At 41.3% G+C, this 12,468-nt stretch overlaps 1 protein-coding gene across 1 annotated transcript in view; it reads left to right on the top strand.

Moving 5' to 3' along the window:
• Positions 1 to 12,468, top strand: part of LOC137544515 (amine oxidase [flavin-containing] B-like) — a 223,187-nt gene that overhangs the window by 109,813 nt on the left and 100,906 nt on the right. The window contains exons 6-7 of the mRNA XM_068265601.1: positions 4,666 to 4,807; positions 8,495 to 8,644. Of these exons, the coding sequence (XP_068121702.1) occupies positions 4,666 to 4,807; positions 8,495 to 8,644 (292 nt within the window). The remainder of the gene's footprint in view (positions 1 to 4,665; positions 4,808 to 8,494; positions 8,645 to 12,468) is intronic.

Genomic DNA, 12,468 nt, shown 5'->3' with positions numbered 1-12,468 from the left:
CAATCTGCGTTACGTGGTCCTGGGGCTGCCACTTTGCCGCCGCTAATCTAAAGTGGGCGGTCGGCAAGTGGTTAATGAGCTGTGTGTCTGTCTGTTTCTTCAGACCAGGGATGCTCACCAGATGCAATCACAAGTAGTGATTACTCGTGATTCAAATAAGGTTTAATTGGTGCAGGTGTGCGGGGGGAAAGAAGGGGTTATTTACCCATAATGCCACCGTCCACCCTGCGTTCCAAAGAGCTTGCAAACGTCCTATTGGTCGCGTTGCAAGCCTCCCACCGGCGCACGTCCTCCTTCCAGCTTGAAGGAGGAAGTGCGCCGGTGGGAGGCTTGCAACACAACCAATAGGACACTTGCAAGCTCTTTGGAACACAAGTTCGACGGCGGAATTATGGGTAAATAACCCCTTCTATCCCCCTGCACATCTGCACCAATTAAACCTCATTTGAATCACGAGTAATCACTTGTGATTACTCGTGATTGCATCCAGTGAGCATACCTGCTTCAGACGATAATTGTTCAAAGAGGTATAGTGCAAAAGTAGAAGTAATTATTTGATAGAAAGAAGTTGTGCCAGTTTACACTCACCAATACTGTAGCTCCCCAAATTTTAGATAAAAAAAATTAAAACGCTCAAACATGCATTTGTGTTTGTTTGTGGCTTTGGAGCACACTTTTCTGTTTGAAAATGCATGCAGTTTCTGGCATATGTTTCTGCGTTCATCTCTGCTCTTGCATTTTCGGACTTGCATTTTTGTATCAGTTTGCAGTTACCTTTTTTGCGCATTTACGTTTTTCCTTTTTAATAATCTGCCTTTTTAAGAGGAGAAAACATATACATTACTAAATCTATTTTTTACAAAAATGCACGCGAAAACACATATCTTTGCGGCTTCATAGGTGCGCATTGTTTATGCATACATGAAAATCTGCTATATACTGTGTATATTGGCACACATGCATGCACACACACACACACACACATACACACATTTACACAATCATGCATGTACACAACTGCAACACAAGAATGTACACAGTTAATGCCCCTCTTTCTTACATTGCCTGCTCTGCCCTACTTTAACTTTCCTTTAAGCTGGGTACACACATATGATGAATGTTGCCTGCCAGTAATTGGAAAGAGATCCCTCAGGTGACAGTTTGGGCTATGTTCTGTGCAGATGTGTTCCTAATCTATAGGCTAGCATCACATTCTGTTGCTATGGTGGGGAGAAAAGGCCAATGGAACAGTGAACAAATGGAGTGGACATCGAGTGGGAAAGAACAATACCCTTGGCTGAGTTGATCCACCTCAGCAGATTGACTGACCAGCGCATAACAGTTGGTTGGGGGTACACATAATAGATTCTCGGCCAAGGTGGTCCCCACTCACCAAGAACCACTGTATGAGTGTACACAGCATATGGCTAGTTGCACACTACAGTGGTGTTAGCACCACAACATCCTAGGAAAGCCGTTGCGGTGCCTCCATTAAAAAATGACCTTCAGGTTTACTTCTGAGAATCTTAGGGTAACACACTGCAGCTTCTGCATTACCCTATGGTGCTCAGAGCACTTTTAATGCATCGCGTCGCACCACGGGTACTGTGGGCTGTTTCGTAGAGACTAATGGTCAATGCAATAAACTGTGGTGGGGTAGCGGGCGGCCAGGGAGAGTACATCGACGCAAGGCCACGTGTGTGAAAGGGGACTCACAGTATCAGGGCAATACATTAATTATTGTCACTGCCTGTGTTTGCCTTCCGATTAACTCTAACAGGGCTGGATTAACCATAAGGCACTGTAGGTGCATGCCTACAGGCGCCTGATAATGAAGAGGCGACTCACTTCCTTCTCCAAGTTCCTGCCTCCCTCCTTCCCTATGCAGTGACCCAGGCAGAGTGTAATTGTGAGGTTAATTACATGGGCCACAGCATACCACTGACAAGATCTCCCTTGAGTCTGGGGCACCTCTATTTACCTAATACTTGAAGGGCACCTCTAGCTACTTAATGCTGAGGATAGCTCTGGCTACCTAATACTAAGGGGCACCTTTAGCTACCTATGGCGGGCAAGGGGACTAAGGGAGAAGTGACAGTTGAGACATCCAGCATACTTGTGGTGCGGTTTAGCAGGGGTTTGTTGATTTATGAAGGGTGAAGTCTAGGGTGCCAGAATGTTCAAGAAAGCCTGGAGGGGGCCAGGCAAAACATGTCACGCGACACAGCCTGCCGGTCAGCTGACACCCCTGCGCCAACACTGCTAAGCCTAGAGCCAATAAATCCGATGTGCTTTGGACTAAGGGACTTTACCGCATCCCGTGCTCGAACTAGGATATTATAGCTGTGCAGTAACTTCACAGCCCACACAACAGCGGAGGACTGAAAGAAAAGCCCACCGGTGGTGAGAGCCTGTTTGGGCATCTGTTGCTGTTTCATTCTAAGCCTGCATGGCTAGAGTGTATATACCTTGAAGTTGAACTGTTGCCCTGAACAAGCTATAGTGTAAAAACGAATGTGTATATGTCGTTATGGAAGCACTGTGAATCTGCGCTTTTCCTGGCTAGTGAGATAGTGGCTGGCCTACGTAGTAGTAGTCTTTGGAGACCTTGCATAGGTCCCTCTACTAACTGGAAATACATCGATAATAGTGCAGTGTGGTGGCAGTGTGTTCACACACAAGCTGGTCATTGGGCAGATCCCTTCATCTGTGGTGATGCACTTAGTGAACTGAACTCTGCAGACAGTCTGAATGTGGAGTTTCCACAGAGCCTGTCAAGATTGAGATCTGTGGTGTGTGACCTAACTGTATGTGTGAATTAGCATGGTTGGTCAGCTGACAAAATAGGCATACACGGCCGTGTATTTTAGGAGGGGATAAGGGTTATCTATGCAACTACATTTTGGTTCTGTCTAATAAACATTTTTATACTGTAAGCAGACGCTTCCTTAGTCAATCTTTTTCCTTTTTTGCTAATTTTAAACTTGTCAATGAAATGCCTTTTAAGCCATAAGCAAGCAAGAAAATACTCAAAATAATTTTAATAGTACTGGAAAGTTATTTTAAATTGAAGATGAAAAATGATCTCCTAGGAGAAAACGCAGGTGAAAAAGTGAATTGCATATGGGCCATTGTTTATTAACTTAACCTCCCTAGCGGTTATCCCGAGCTAGGGTCAAGGTGAAAAACCGCAGCTAAGAGCGGTTATCCCGACCTCTGCTCGGGGTAGCCACTGGAGGCAGTATGCAGAGCAATGCGCGCAGCGGGAGCATTTCTACATACCTCCCGGGGAACCCTATGTCGGCCGGCATTCATCTTCCTCTCCTCCGGAGCTCTGCTTCCTGCTGGTGAGATCGCTGGCTGTCGGCATGACGACAGCCGGCAATTTCACTTTAGAGTTACAGAACCACCTGGAGGATGGAGGCTTAACTGCATCACTGGAGCCAGGAAGGGGAGTGATTCAAAAACGGCTGCAGATCTCCCTAGCAGCATGATTTTTTCCAGGTTTTAGGGTCTAAAAGGGTGCAAAAAATTGCCCCGCTTTTAGACCCTAAAATCCAGAAAGAATCATAACGCCAAGGGGGTTAAAGGATAAAAGAGGTGACATGTGACATGATGAGATAGACATGTGTATTAATAGTGCCAAGCACACAAATAACTAGGCTGTCTTCCTTTTTTTTTCTTTCTCTGCCTGGAAAAGTTAAACATTAGGTATGCAAGTGACAGTTTCTGTCTGGGTTGGGACTGGGTCAGACTACAGCATAACTCTCACTGATAAGTAATTACAGCCATAAAATACTTTCCTGTCAGTAAATGGTTTCTAAGAGCAGGGAAAAGATAAAAAGGGTCAATAATTAATAGCTTTGAGCTCTAGAATACTTCAATAAAGTATGAAGTGCCATTGAGCAGAGACAATGAAACAGTAAAAACTTAAAAAGTAGATTTAAATATAAAATAATATTGTGGAATATCTAAAAAAAAGAGTTATTTTTAGGAGAAGGAGGATAGATACAATTGTTTTTCTCATCAGTTTATTTTCACCTCGGATGTCTTGTAAGGATTAAGGACTAGAGCAATCTGAAACATGTCAGCCATGTGTTTTTCTTGTGTTGCTTTTGGATACATACTCTGATAAAGTACTCATTTGCATCATGCGGATTTTCTGGTGGTGTGGATTATCCATCCCTGACTGTGCACTGTTTAAGGAGACATAGGGGTACAGCGGTATTCCTCTTCCTTTCCCTAATTACTGTTTTATAGCAATTTTTTTTCCAGGAGTGGGAAGTGGCATTTCTAGCAGCATGCCTGACAATCTGACAGAAAAGATATAAAAGACATAAATAAAAAAAAGAGCTCATCTTTCCCAGTTTATAAGGCCTAACTGCCAAAAAGATGCATACTACACGGTATACTAACTGAATTACTACTGTGCCCACAGGCCAATGGCCACATATTGTCTCACTAATAGTTATAGCAACGATAAGTAATAACAATTGGCCACAATCCACTGTTCACAGGTTGTAATGCTGTGGCATTCAAAATATTGATACAATCCATGACAAGAAGAATCCATTGGTATATTTCCAAATCATATGTACTTTTGCTTGTCAAGTCCTGTACTCAGGCTTTTGTATGTGTGAATTTAGTTTTCCTCTGTTCCTACAGTGCAGCTAGAAGCTTTGGAGAGCTATTAGTGAATTTGGTTGTGACTGCTGAGACCGCACAAGTTTCTACTCTCTGGTTTCTGTGGTATGTAAAGATATGCGGTGGAACTGTAAGGACTTTCTCAACAGAAAATGGAGGACAGGTAAATAAATCTGTAGTTACAATGCTGTAATTATATACAATCTTAACTGAATCCTTTCTAAATTACATTGTGGCATTATACATAAAACAGGGGTGAACGTATGACCATAAAATTGTCACCTTAACAGTGTTAACACATTTTTGCAATATTCATAAATAGGGAGTCAAGAGCAAAAATTACCCGCATATTTATTGAGAAAGTTTTTACTAGACAGAAATAATAAGCGTACAGCTGCTAATTCACTGAGTATGGGGATGATCAGATATACATCGGCTATGTCGATTCCTAACAAGAGTAAATCATGACTTTAGATAATGTTTAAATAACAAAATTGTTTTAAAGTTATTTTGAAGGTTGTATTTTTTCATTATTTTAGTCATTGTTTAATACAGCATTTTATCTTCCCCGCATGCACTCCGATGTGTTTATAAAAGCCACCTCTTATCACTCTATTGTGCCTTTATTAAAGTGTACCTGAGATCATAATAAGTAAGTGTATTTATACTTTCCTGGGGCTTCCTCCAGCTCCATGAGGTGTGTGGGCTCCCTCGCCATTTGGTAGCCAGTCGTGCTCTTATGCGCATGCACGGCCTGATTGTGCGCGCTCCCGTTATGCTCCCAGCTGCAGGAGTGCTCTGCACAAAATTACTGTAATAATGCGCAGGCGCTGAATGCACCTGGCTGTGGGAGCACGACTGGGATGCACGCATGGTGAGCCACACATGTGCAGAAGAGTGCCACCAGCCAGATTACTGGTGGGGTTATATAGAGAATGGAGCATCTGGAGAGGATAACAAGCCTCATGGGGCTGGAGAAAGCCGCACGCAAGTATAAATACACTACTTATTAAGATCTCAGGTTTCCTTTAAGAATCCTCTTTTATATAAACCCTTTTGTTAAGCCACTGATGTGAAAAGCGTTTAATGCTGGGCATACACGGTGCGTTTATGCGCCAGAATCGAGCCGCTGGCTCGATGCCGGCGCCTCCCCGCTCGTCCGCGCGGGCGCGTGGATCAATTCCCGCTCGTCCCTGCGGGCACTTCCTTATCAGCCGCTCGTTTCTTCCATTGTCCGCCCGCGGGGATCAAGCGCAGAATCGATCCGCCGACAGGTTGGATATTATCAATCGAGTCATCAGCGGTTCGATTGATAAGAACTATCTAGCCGTGTATGCTCAGCATAATGCTTTCTTAAACATTGAACAGGAAGGAACTAGATAAGATAAGGCTACGGTTCTGGTTGCAAAAAAAGCATCTTGAAACAACAGATGGAGAAAGTGGCTCGCTTCAGGTGATTTGCATTGTGCTTATCAGGAAAAAAAAAAAAAAATGATGTCCCATTTTCCGCTGTGATCAACTTACCTATGGCGATAGCAGGAGGAGTTAGGACAACTGATAGACTGCTGTTTACAGCCAAGCAGCAACCATCTTTGACACACAAAGACAATCAGATCACAGCACAAATTCTGACAAGCATCACAACAAGAACTAAATAAGCAAAAATGGCTTACCTTTATGCATTGCAAATTAGAACATATTCCACACAATATGAATTACTATAATATGAAACTTTACAGGGACTTTCAGTTTTGGCATCCAAATTGTTCTGTGTTAAAGTATATTTTATTTGTCATGATAAAAAGGTGACAAAGTGATAAATTACGTTTCCATCACACAGGTCTCACAAGTTCCTTTGTTAGAGTGTATTTTAACCACTTCACCTCCGACTTTTTGCTAAGAATTATTTTTTTTTCTAACTGTATTTTAATGGGGATAATAAGAAAAAATGGGAAACAACATTTCAGTTTTTGACCATTATAGTTTTGAAATAAAATGTTCTACTGTGGATAAAACCCACACATTTTATTTGCCCATTTGTCACAGTTATTGCAAAGTTTAAAATATTTCCCTAGTACAATGTAGGGCGCCAATATTTTCTTTAGAAATAAAAATGCATATTTTCAGTTTTGCTTGCATCACTTATTACAAGCACATAATTTAAAAATAACAGTAATCTACCCTATTGACATACATATTAAAAAACAAGTTCAGTCCCTAAGGTAACTAAACTTTTTTTCGTTGTCAGTTTTTGTTTTGCAAAAAATGTACTTGGTACTATTGGAGAGTGTGGGAGGGAAGGAGTTAATTTTTAACGTAAGTGTGGGTATTTTTATTTAAAAAAAAATGTATTTGGGTGTAATTTTACTATTTGGCTACAAGATGTCCTTGAGCATTATTTCCTATTCACGTACTATAAGTACGTGAATAAGTAGTAATACGTGGCTGTGTTACTTCGGAAGATACAAATTACCGCGGCATCTCATTGAAGCTGGCAATCATTGACACGGGGCCTTAATAAATACATTTATTTTGTATAACAATATTACTAAATAAATATTCATTAAGTTTAAGTGCAGAATCTGCACCTTAACCACTTAAAGGGGAACTACAGCCTAAACAAACATACTGTTATTAAGTTACATTAGTTATGTTAATTAGAATAGATAGGTAATATAATTTTTTACCCACCCTGTTTTAAAAGAACAGGCAAATGTTTGTGATTCATGGGGGCTGCCATCTTTGTCATGGGGGCAGCCATCTTTTTGGTTGAAAGGAGGTGACAGGGAGCATGAGACACAGTTCCAACTGTCCTGTGTCCTGATAACCCCTCCCAGCTTCACGCGCTAGGCTTCAAATCTCAAATTCAAAATGTAAAAAAAAAATAAAAAAAAAAATTGCACAAAAACAGCAGAACGAGAACAACATCAGAAATCCCATCATGCTCTGCACAGCATCAGGGGGAAAATGCCCGGGCAGTATTCTTCTGTGCAGCTAAAAATGAGGCTTGTATAAGAGAAACAAAGTGCTGATGCTGTGAAACTGTTAAAGAAACACCAGGCCTTTTCAGTGCTGCTGAGTTGATTTTTAGTCTGGAGGTTCACTTTAAGGACCAGGGGTGGTTTGCCTGATCTGTGCTGCGTGGACTCTCCAGCCCGCAGCACAGATCAGGATTATGCCAGGGCGATCAGACTTACCCCCTTTTTTCCCCACTAGGGGGATGTCCTGCTGGGGGGGGGGGTCTGATCGCCACCGGCTTGCTGCGCTTTGCAGGGGGGGCTCTTCAAAGCCCCCCTTTGCAGCGTTTTCGGCGCTCCGTCCCTCTCCCTTCCCCTCTGAGCGGCGCAGGATGGATATCCGTCCTGCGCATTGTAGGATAGGCTTCAGCCTATCATATGCCGGCGATCCCCGGCCAACCAGAGGCCGGGGTTCGCCGATCTGCCTTACGGCGCTGCTGCGCAGCAGCACCGTATGATGTAAACAGCGGGGATTTCTTCCGATCGGCGGCTCTCTGGCTGTTCACGGAGACACCCTCCGTGAACTGACATGGAAAGGCCGCTCGATCGAGCGGCCGTTTCTATGGTAAACCACTTAAGACCTGCTGACGCCTATGGGCGTTAGCTGGTCGTTAAGTGGTTTTAAATAGACAAGCTTGACTGAGCCATAATCTGTGACATTACAATAGAAAAACTTTGTGAACATTATAAAAAAAAAAAGGCAGACAAATACAAAAGGATGGAATAGTAAAAAATGAATAATTCCAAAGTTAGCAATCAACATTAATACATGGAGAAAATGCATCCACTGATCATGTAAATTTCTGATACATTTATCTGATATTTTTACACAGGAGAGAAAGTTTGTTGGAGGTTCAGGACAAATAAGTGAGAAGATAATGGAGCGTCTCCAGGATCAAGTGAAGTTGGAGAGTCCAGTGGTTAGACTTGATCAGTCTGGAGAATGTGTCATTGTGGAAACCTTAAACCATGAAATCTACCAGGTAAAGTTTAAATGCAACTTAAATAAACATGGATATTTAATGTCCAATATTGATGAATGATATTTCTCGTTCGCAAATATTACATCTAAAATTTGTGAATAGAACATTCACATCAAGCTCCATTGACTTTAATATCAGACGAAATTCTAAAACCTTCACGGCATCTCTGCTACCACAATTTCTTTTAAAAAGTTGTACAACGTGTACCAAAACTCAGACAGTGGCATGGCATAGGGGGTTCAAGGGCAAAATGTTCTGCAAAAAATACTATTTTACACAAACATTTTTAACCACTTCACAACTGAGGGGTTTTTACCCCTTGAGCACCAGAGCAATTTTCACCTTTCAGCGCTCCTTCCATTCATTCGTCTATAACTTTATCATTACTTATCACAATGAAATGAACTATATCTTGTTTTTTTTCGCCACCAATTAGGCTTTCTTTAGGTGGGATATTATGCCAAGAATTATTTTATTCTAAATGTGTTTTAATGGGAAAATTATTATTTTTCAGTTTTCGGCCTTTACAGTTTTTAAATAATGCATGCTACTGTAATTAAAACTCATGGCATTTATTTGCCCATTTGTCCCAGTTATAAAACCGTTTAAATTATGTCCCTATCACAATGTTTGGCACCAATATTTTATTTGGAAATAAAGGTGCATTTTTTTCAGTTTTGCGTCCATCCCTAATTACAAGCCCATAGTTTATAAAGTAACAGTCTTATACCCTCTTGACATGAATAAGTTCAGTCCCTAAGTAAACGATTTATGTATTTTTTTTTTATTGTAATTTTTTTTTTTTAATTACAAAAAAAAAAATTGGGGAGTGTAGGAGGTAATGAGTAAATTTTTTGTGTATAACTAATGTATTTCTATATGAAAAATGCTTTAGGGTGTAGTTTTACTATTTGGCCACAAGATGCCCACAGTAACTTTTTGTTTATGCGTCCTGCAAGCGTCCGGAAGGAGGCTTGCAGGAAGTGTTATGAGGCAAACTGGGAAACTTTTTTTTTTCACAATGATCGCGCTGCTTCTCTTAGAAGCAGCTGATCATTGCGGGGGCTTGGATCATCGAATGGGAACGGTTTTTCCCATTCATTGATCTCCGGGTGAGCGGGCGGCGGTGTGCACGAGCGCAGGGGCGCGCAGACGAGCGAGCGGTAGCGGACAACGGCGAGAGCGGCGTCAGGTGTGGATTTCTCCATCCCTTGGTGTTAACAGGGTGGAAAAAGGGACGGAGAAATCGGCACCGCTTGAGGTAAAGTGGTTAAAAATGTTTTTTTATGGGGTGTCAATGGCAGCTGACTTTAGCGGTAAATAGCAAAGCCCCTGTACATGTTAAATTCTTCAAAAAGGCCATGTATATTTTTAGAAAATGGATTTTGAATATGTCAAACAAAAAATGTCAACAAAATGACAGCAGAATTCAGAATGTCATTTTTCTGGGGCTTGCTTTACTTAGTATAGCAAGTGCAGGGCTTGGAATGGGATTGACATGTGTGGCACTGTTAGTTAGTCATTGGGGCAGGGATCAAAGCGTGCGGCTCTCTGTGGTTTGTTGGGTATTGACAGGATATGTTTTGGAAAGAAATCACATCTTGTCATGCATGAGAGATCTACACTGGTAATAATCCTTATTCGTGTTGTGTGGGCAAATGTTTTGCACAGAAATCCCATCTTGTTCATAGTGTGGGAAAATGTTTTGTACAGAAAACAGAGCTTATTTCATCTTCATTTAACTGCATTTTTTCCTATCGTAGCTTTAAACTCGATTTTCTCTAAAACTACAAGGTATTTTTTGAAAAAAAAAATATTTTTTTGGACAATTAAACAGTACATAAAAAATTATGTAGAGTCCCCCCTCCCCAAACAGCCAGGGCTGCCACACAAAAGATTGAAGATCACACACAACAATCAATACTCCCCCGCACAGCTCTAGCTATACTAACTATAACTAGAGCCCCCCTATTCTGTGTGCATCTCCAAAGCAGCAGCCATTTTGCAACTGAACTCATTCATGCACAGAGAGCTCAGAAAGATCGCTGCCCTGAGTAGCTGATGTTAAAATTGTAAAAAGAAAGTATGCACATGATCAAACAACTAAATCAGTAAACTACCAGATTTGAACTCACAAGCTGTTGTGTCAGAGCCAGTTTCTTTACTACTGTGATTTGGCATCTGACTTGTTAGAGTTGAAGAAAAACTTGTATGCATCTTTTAGCCCAGTCACTTCCCCAAGACAATTGATGCACTTCTGGCAAGGGAATGAAAGGGACTGGAGCAAGCTCCAGGTGAGTATATATGCTGTTATACTTGTTGTCTCAGGTGCACACTGCACTTTAACCACTTGAGGACCACAGTCTTTTCGCCCCTTAAAGAGAATCTGTACTCTAATATTCTTACAATAAAAAGCATACCATTCTATTCATTATTTTCTCCTGTGCCCCTCTGTGCTGTTTCTGCCACTCTCTGCTGTAATCCTGGCTTGTAATTAACAGTTTTAGGCAGTGTTTACAAACAAACTAACCAGCTTCTAATAGGCTCAGCTAAGCATAGTGTGTGAGTCATTCAGAGTATGCAGGGGGCCTGCAGAGGGTGTGTATCGCTTCTACCAATCACAAGCAGCCCTGCACATTCCACACAATCAAGCTTTAGCCCGACAAACAGGACAGAGGAAAGATACATTGATTTATTACAGAGACAGTGCAGTTAGGAAAGACTGCAGTAAGCCAGAGCAGATTAGAACAGGCATAGGAACTTATAGGATAGAAGAACTAAGGCTGAAAGATTTGTTACAGAGTCTCTTTAAGGACCAGAGTCTTTTTTTCCATTCAGACCACTGCAGCTTTAACAGTTTATTGCTCGGTCATACAACCTACCACCTAAATGAATTTTACCTCCTTTTCTTGTCACTAATACAGCTTTCTTTTAGTGCTATTTGATTGCTGCTGCGAGTTTTAGTTTTTATTATATTCATCAAAAAAGACATGAATTTTGTCAAAAAAATGACTTTTTTTACTTTCTGTGCTGACATTTTTCAAATAAAGTAAAATTTCCTATACATTTGAGCACGAAAGTTATTCTGCTACATGTCTTTGATAAAAAAAAAAAACATTCAGTGTATATTTATTGGATTGGGTAAAAGTTATAGCGTTTACAAACTATGGTGCCAAAAGTGAATTTTCCCATTTTCAAGCATCTCTGACTATTCTGACCCGCTGTCATGATTCATGAGGTGCTAAAATTCCAGGATAGTATAAATACCCCGCAAATTACCCCATTTTGCAAAGAAGACATCCCAAAGTATTCGGTGAGAGGCATGGTGAGTTCATAGAAGATTTTATTTTTTGTCACAAGTTAGCGAAAAATGACACTTTGTGACTTGCGACAAAAAAAAATGAAATCTGCCACGGACTCACTATGCTCCTCTCTGAATACCTTGAAGTGTCTACTTTCCAAAATGGGGTCATTTGTGGGGTATGTTCACTGTCCTGGCATTTTGGGGGGTGCCTAATTGTAAGCACCCCTGTAAAGCCTAAAGATGCTCATTGGACTTTGGGCCCCTTAGCGCCGTTAGGCTGCAAAAAAGTGCCACACATGTGGTATTGCCGTACTCAGGAGAAGTAGTATAATGTGTTTTGGGGTGTATTTTTACACATGCCCATGCTGGGTGGGAGAAATATCTCTGTAAAGGACAATTTTTTGATTTTTTTTTACACACAATTGTCTATTTACAGAGATATTTCTCCCACTCAGCATGGGTATGTGTAAAAATACACCCCAAAACACATTATACTACTTCTCCTGAGTACGGCGATACC

This window comes from Hyperolius riggenbachi, chromosome 2, assembly GCF_040937935.1.
Source record: "Hyperolius riggenbachi isolate aHypRig1 chromosome 2, aHypRig1.pri, whole genome shotgun sequence".
NCBI classification, from domain to species: domain Eukaryota; kingdom Metazoa; phylum Chordata; class Amphibia; order Anura; family Hyperoliidae; genus Hyperolius; species Hyperolius riggenbachi.
Note: the sequence above shows the minus strand (reverse complement) of the source record. Positions and strands in the feature narration are given on the sequence as shown.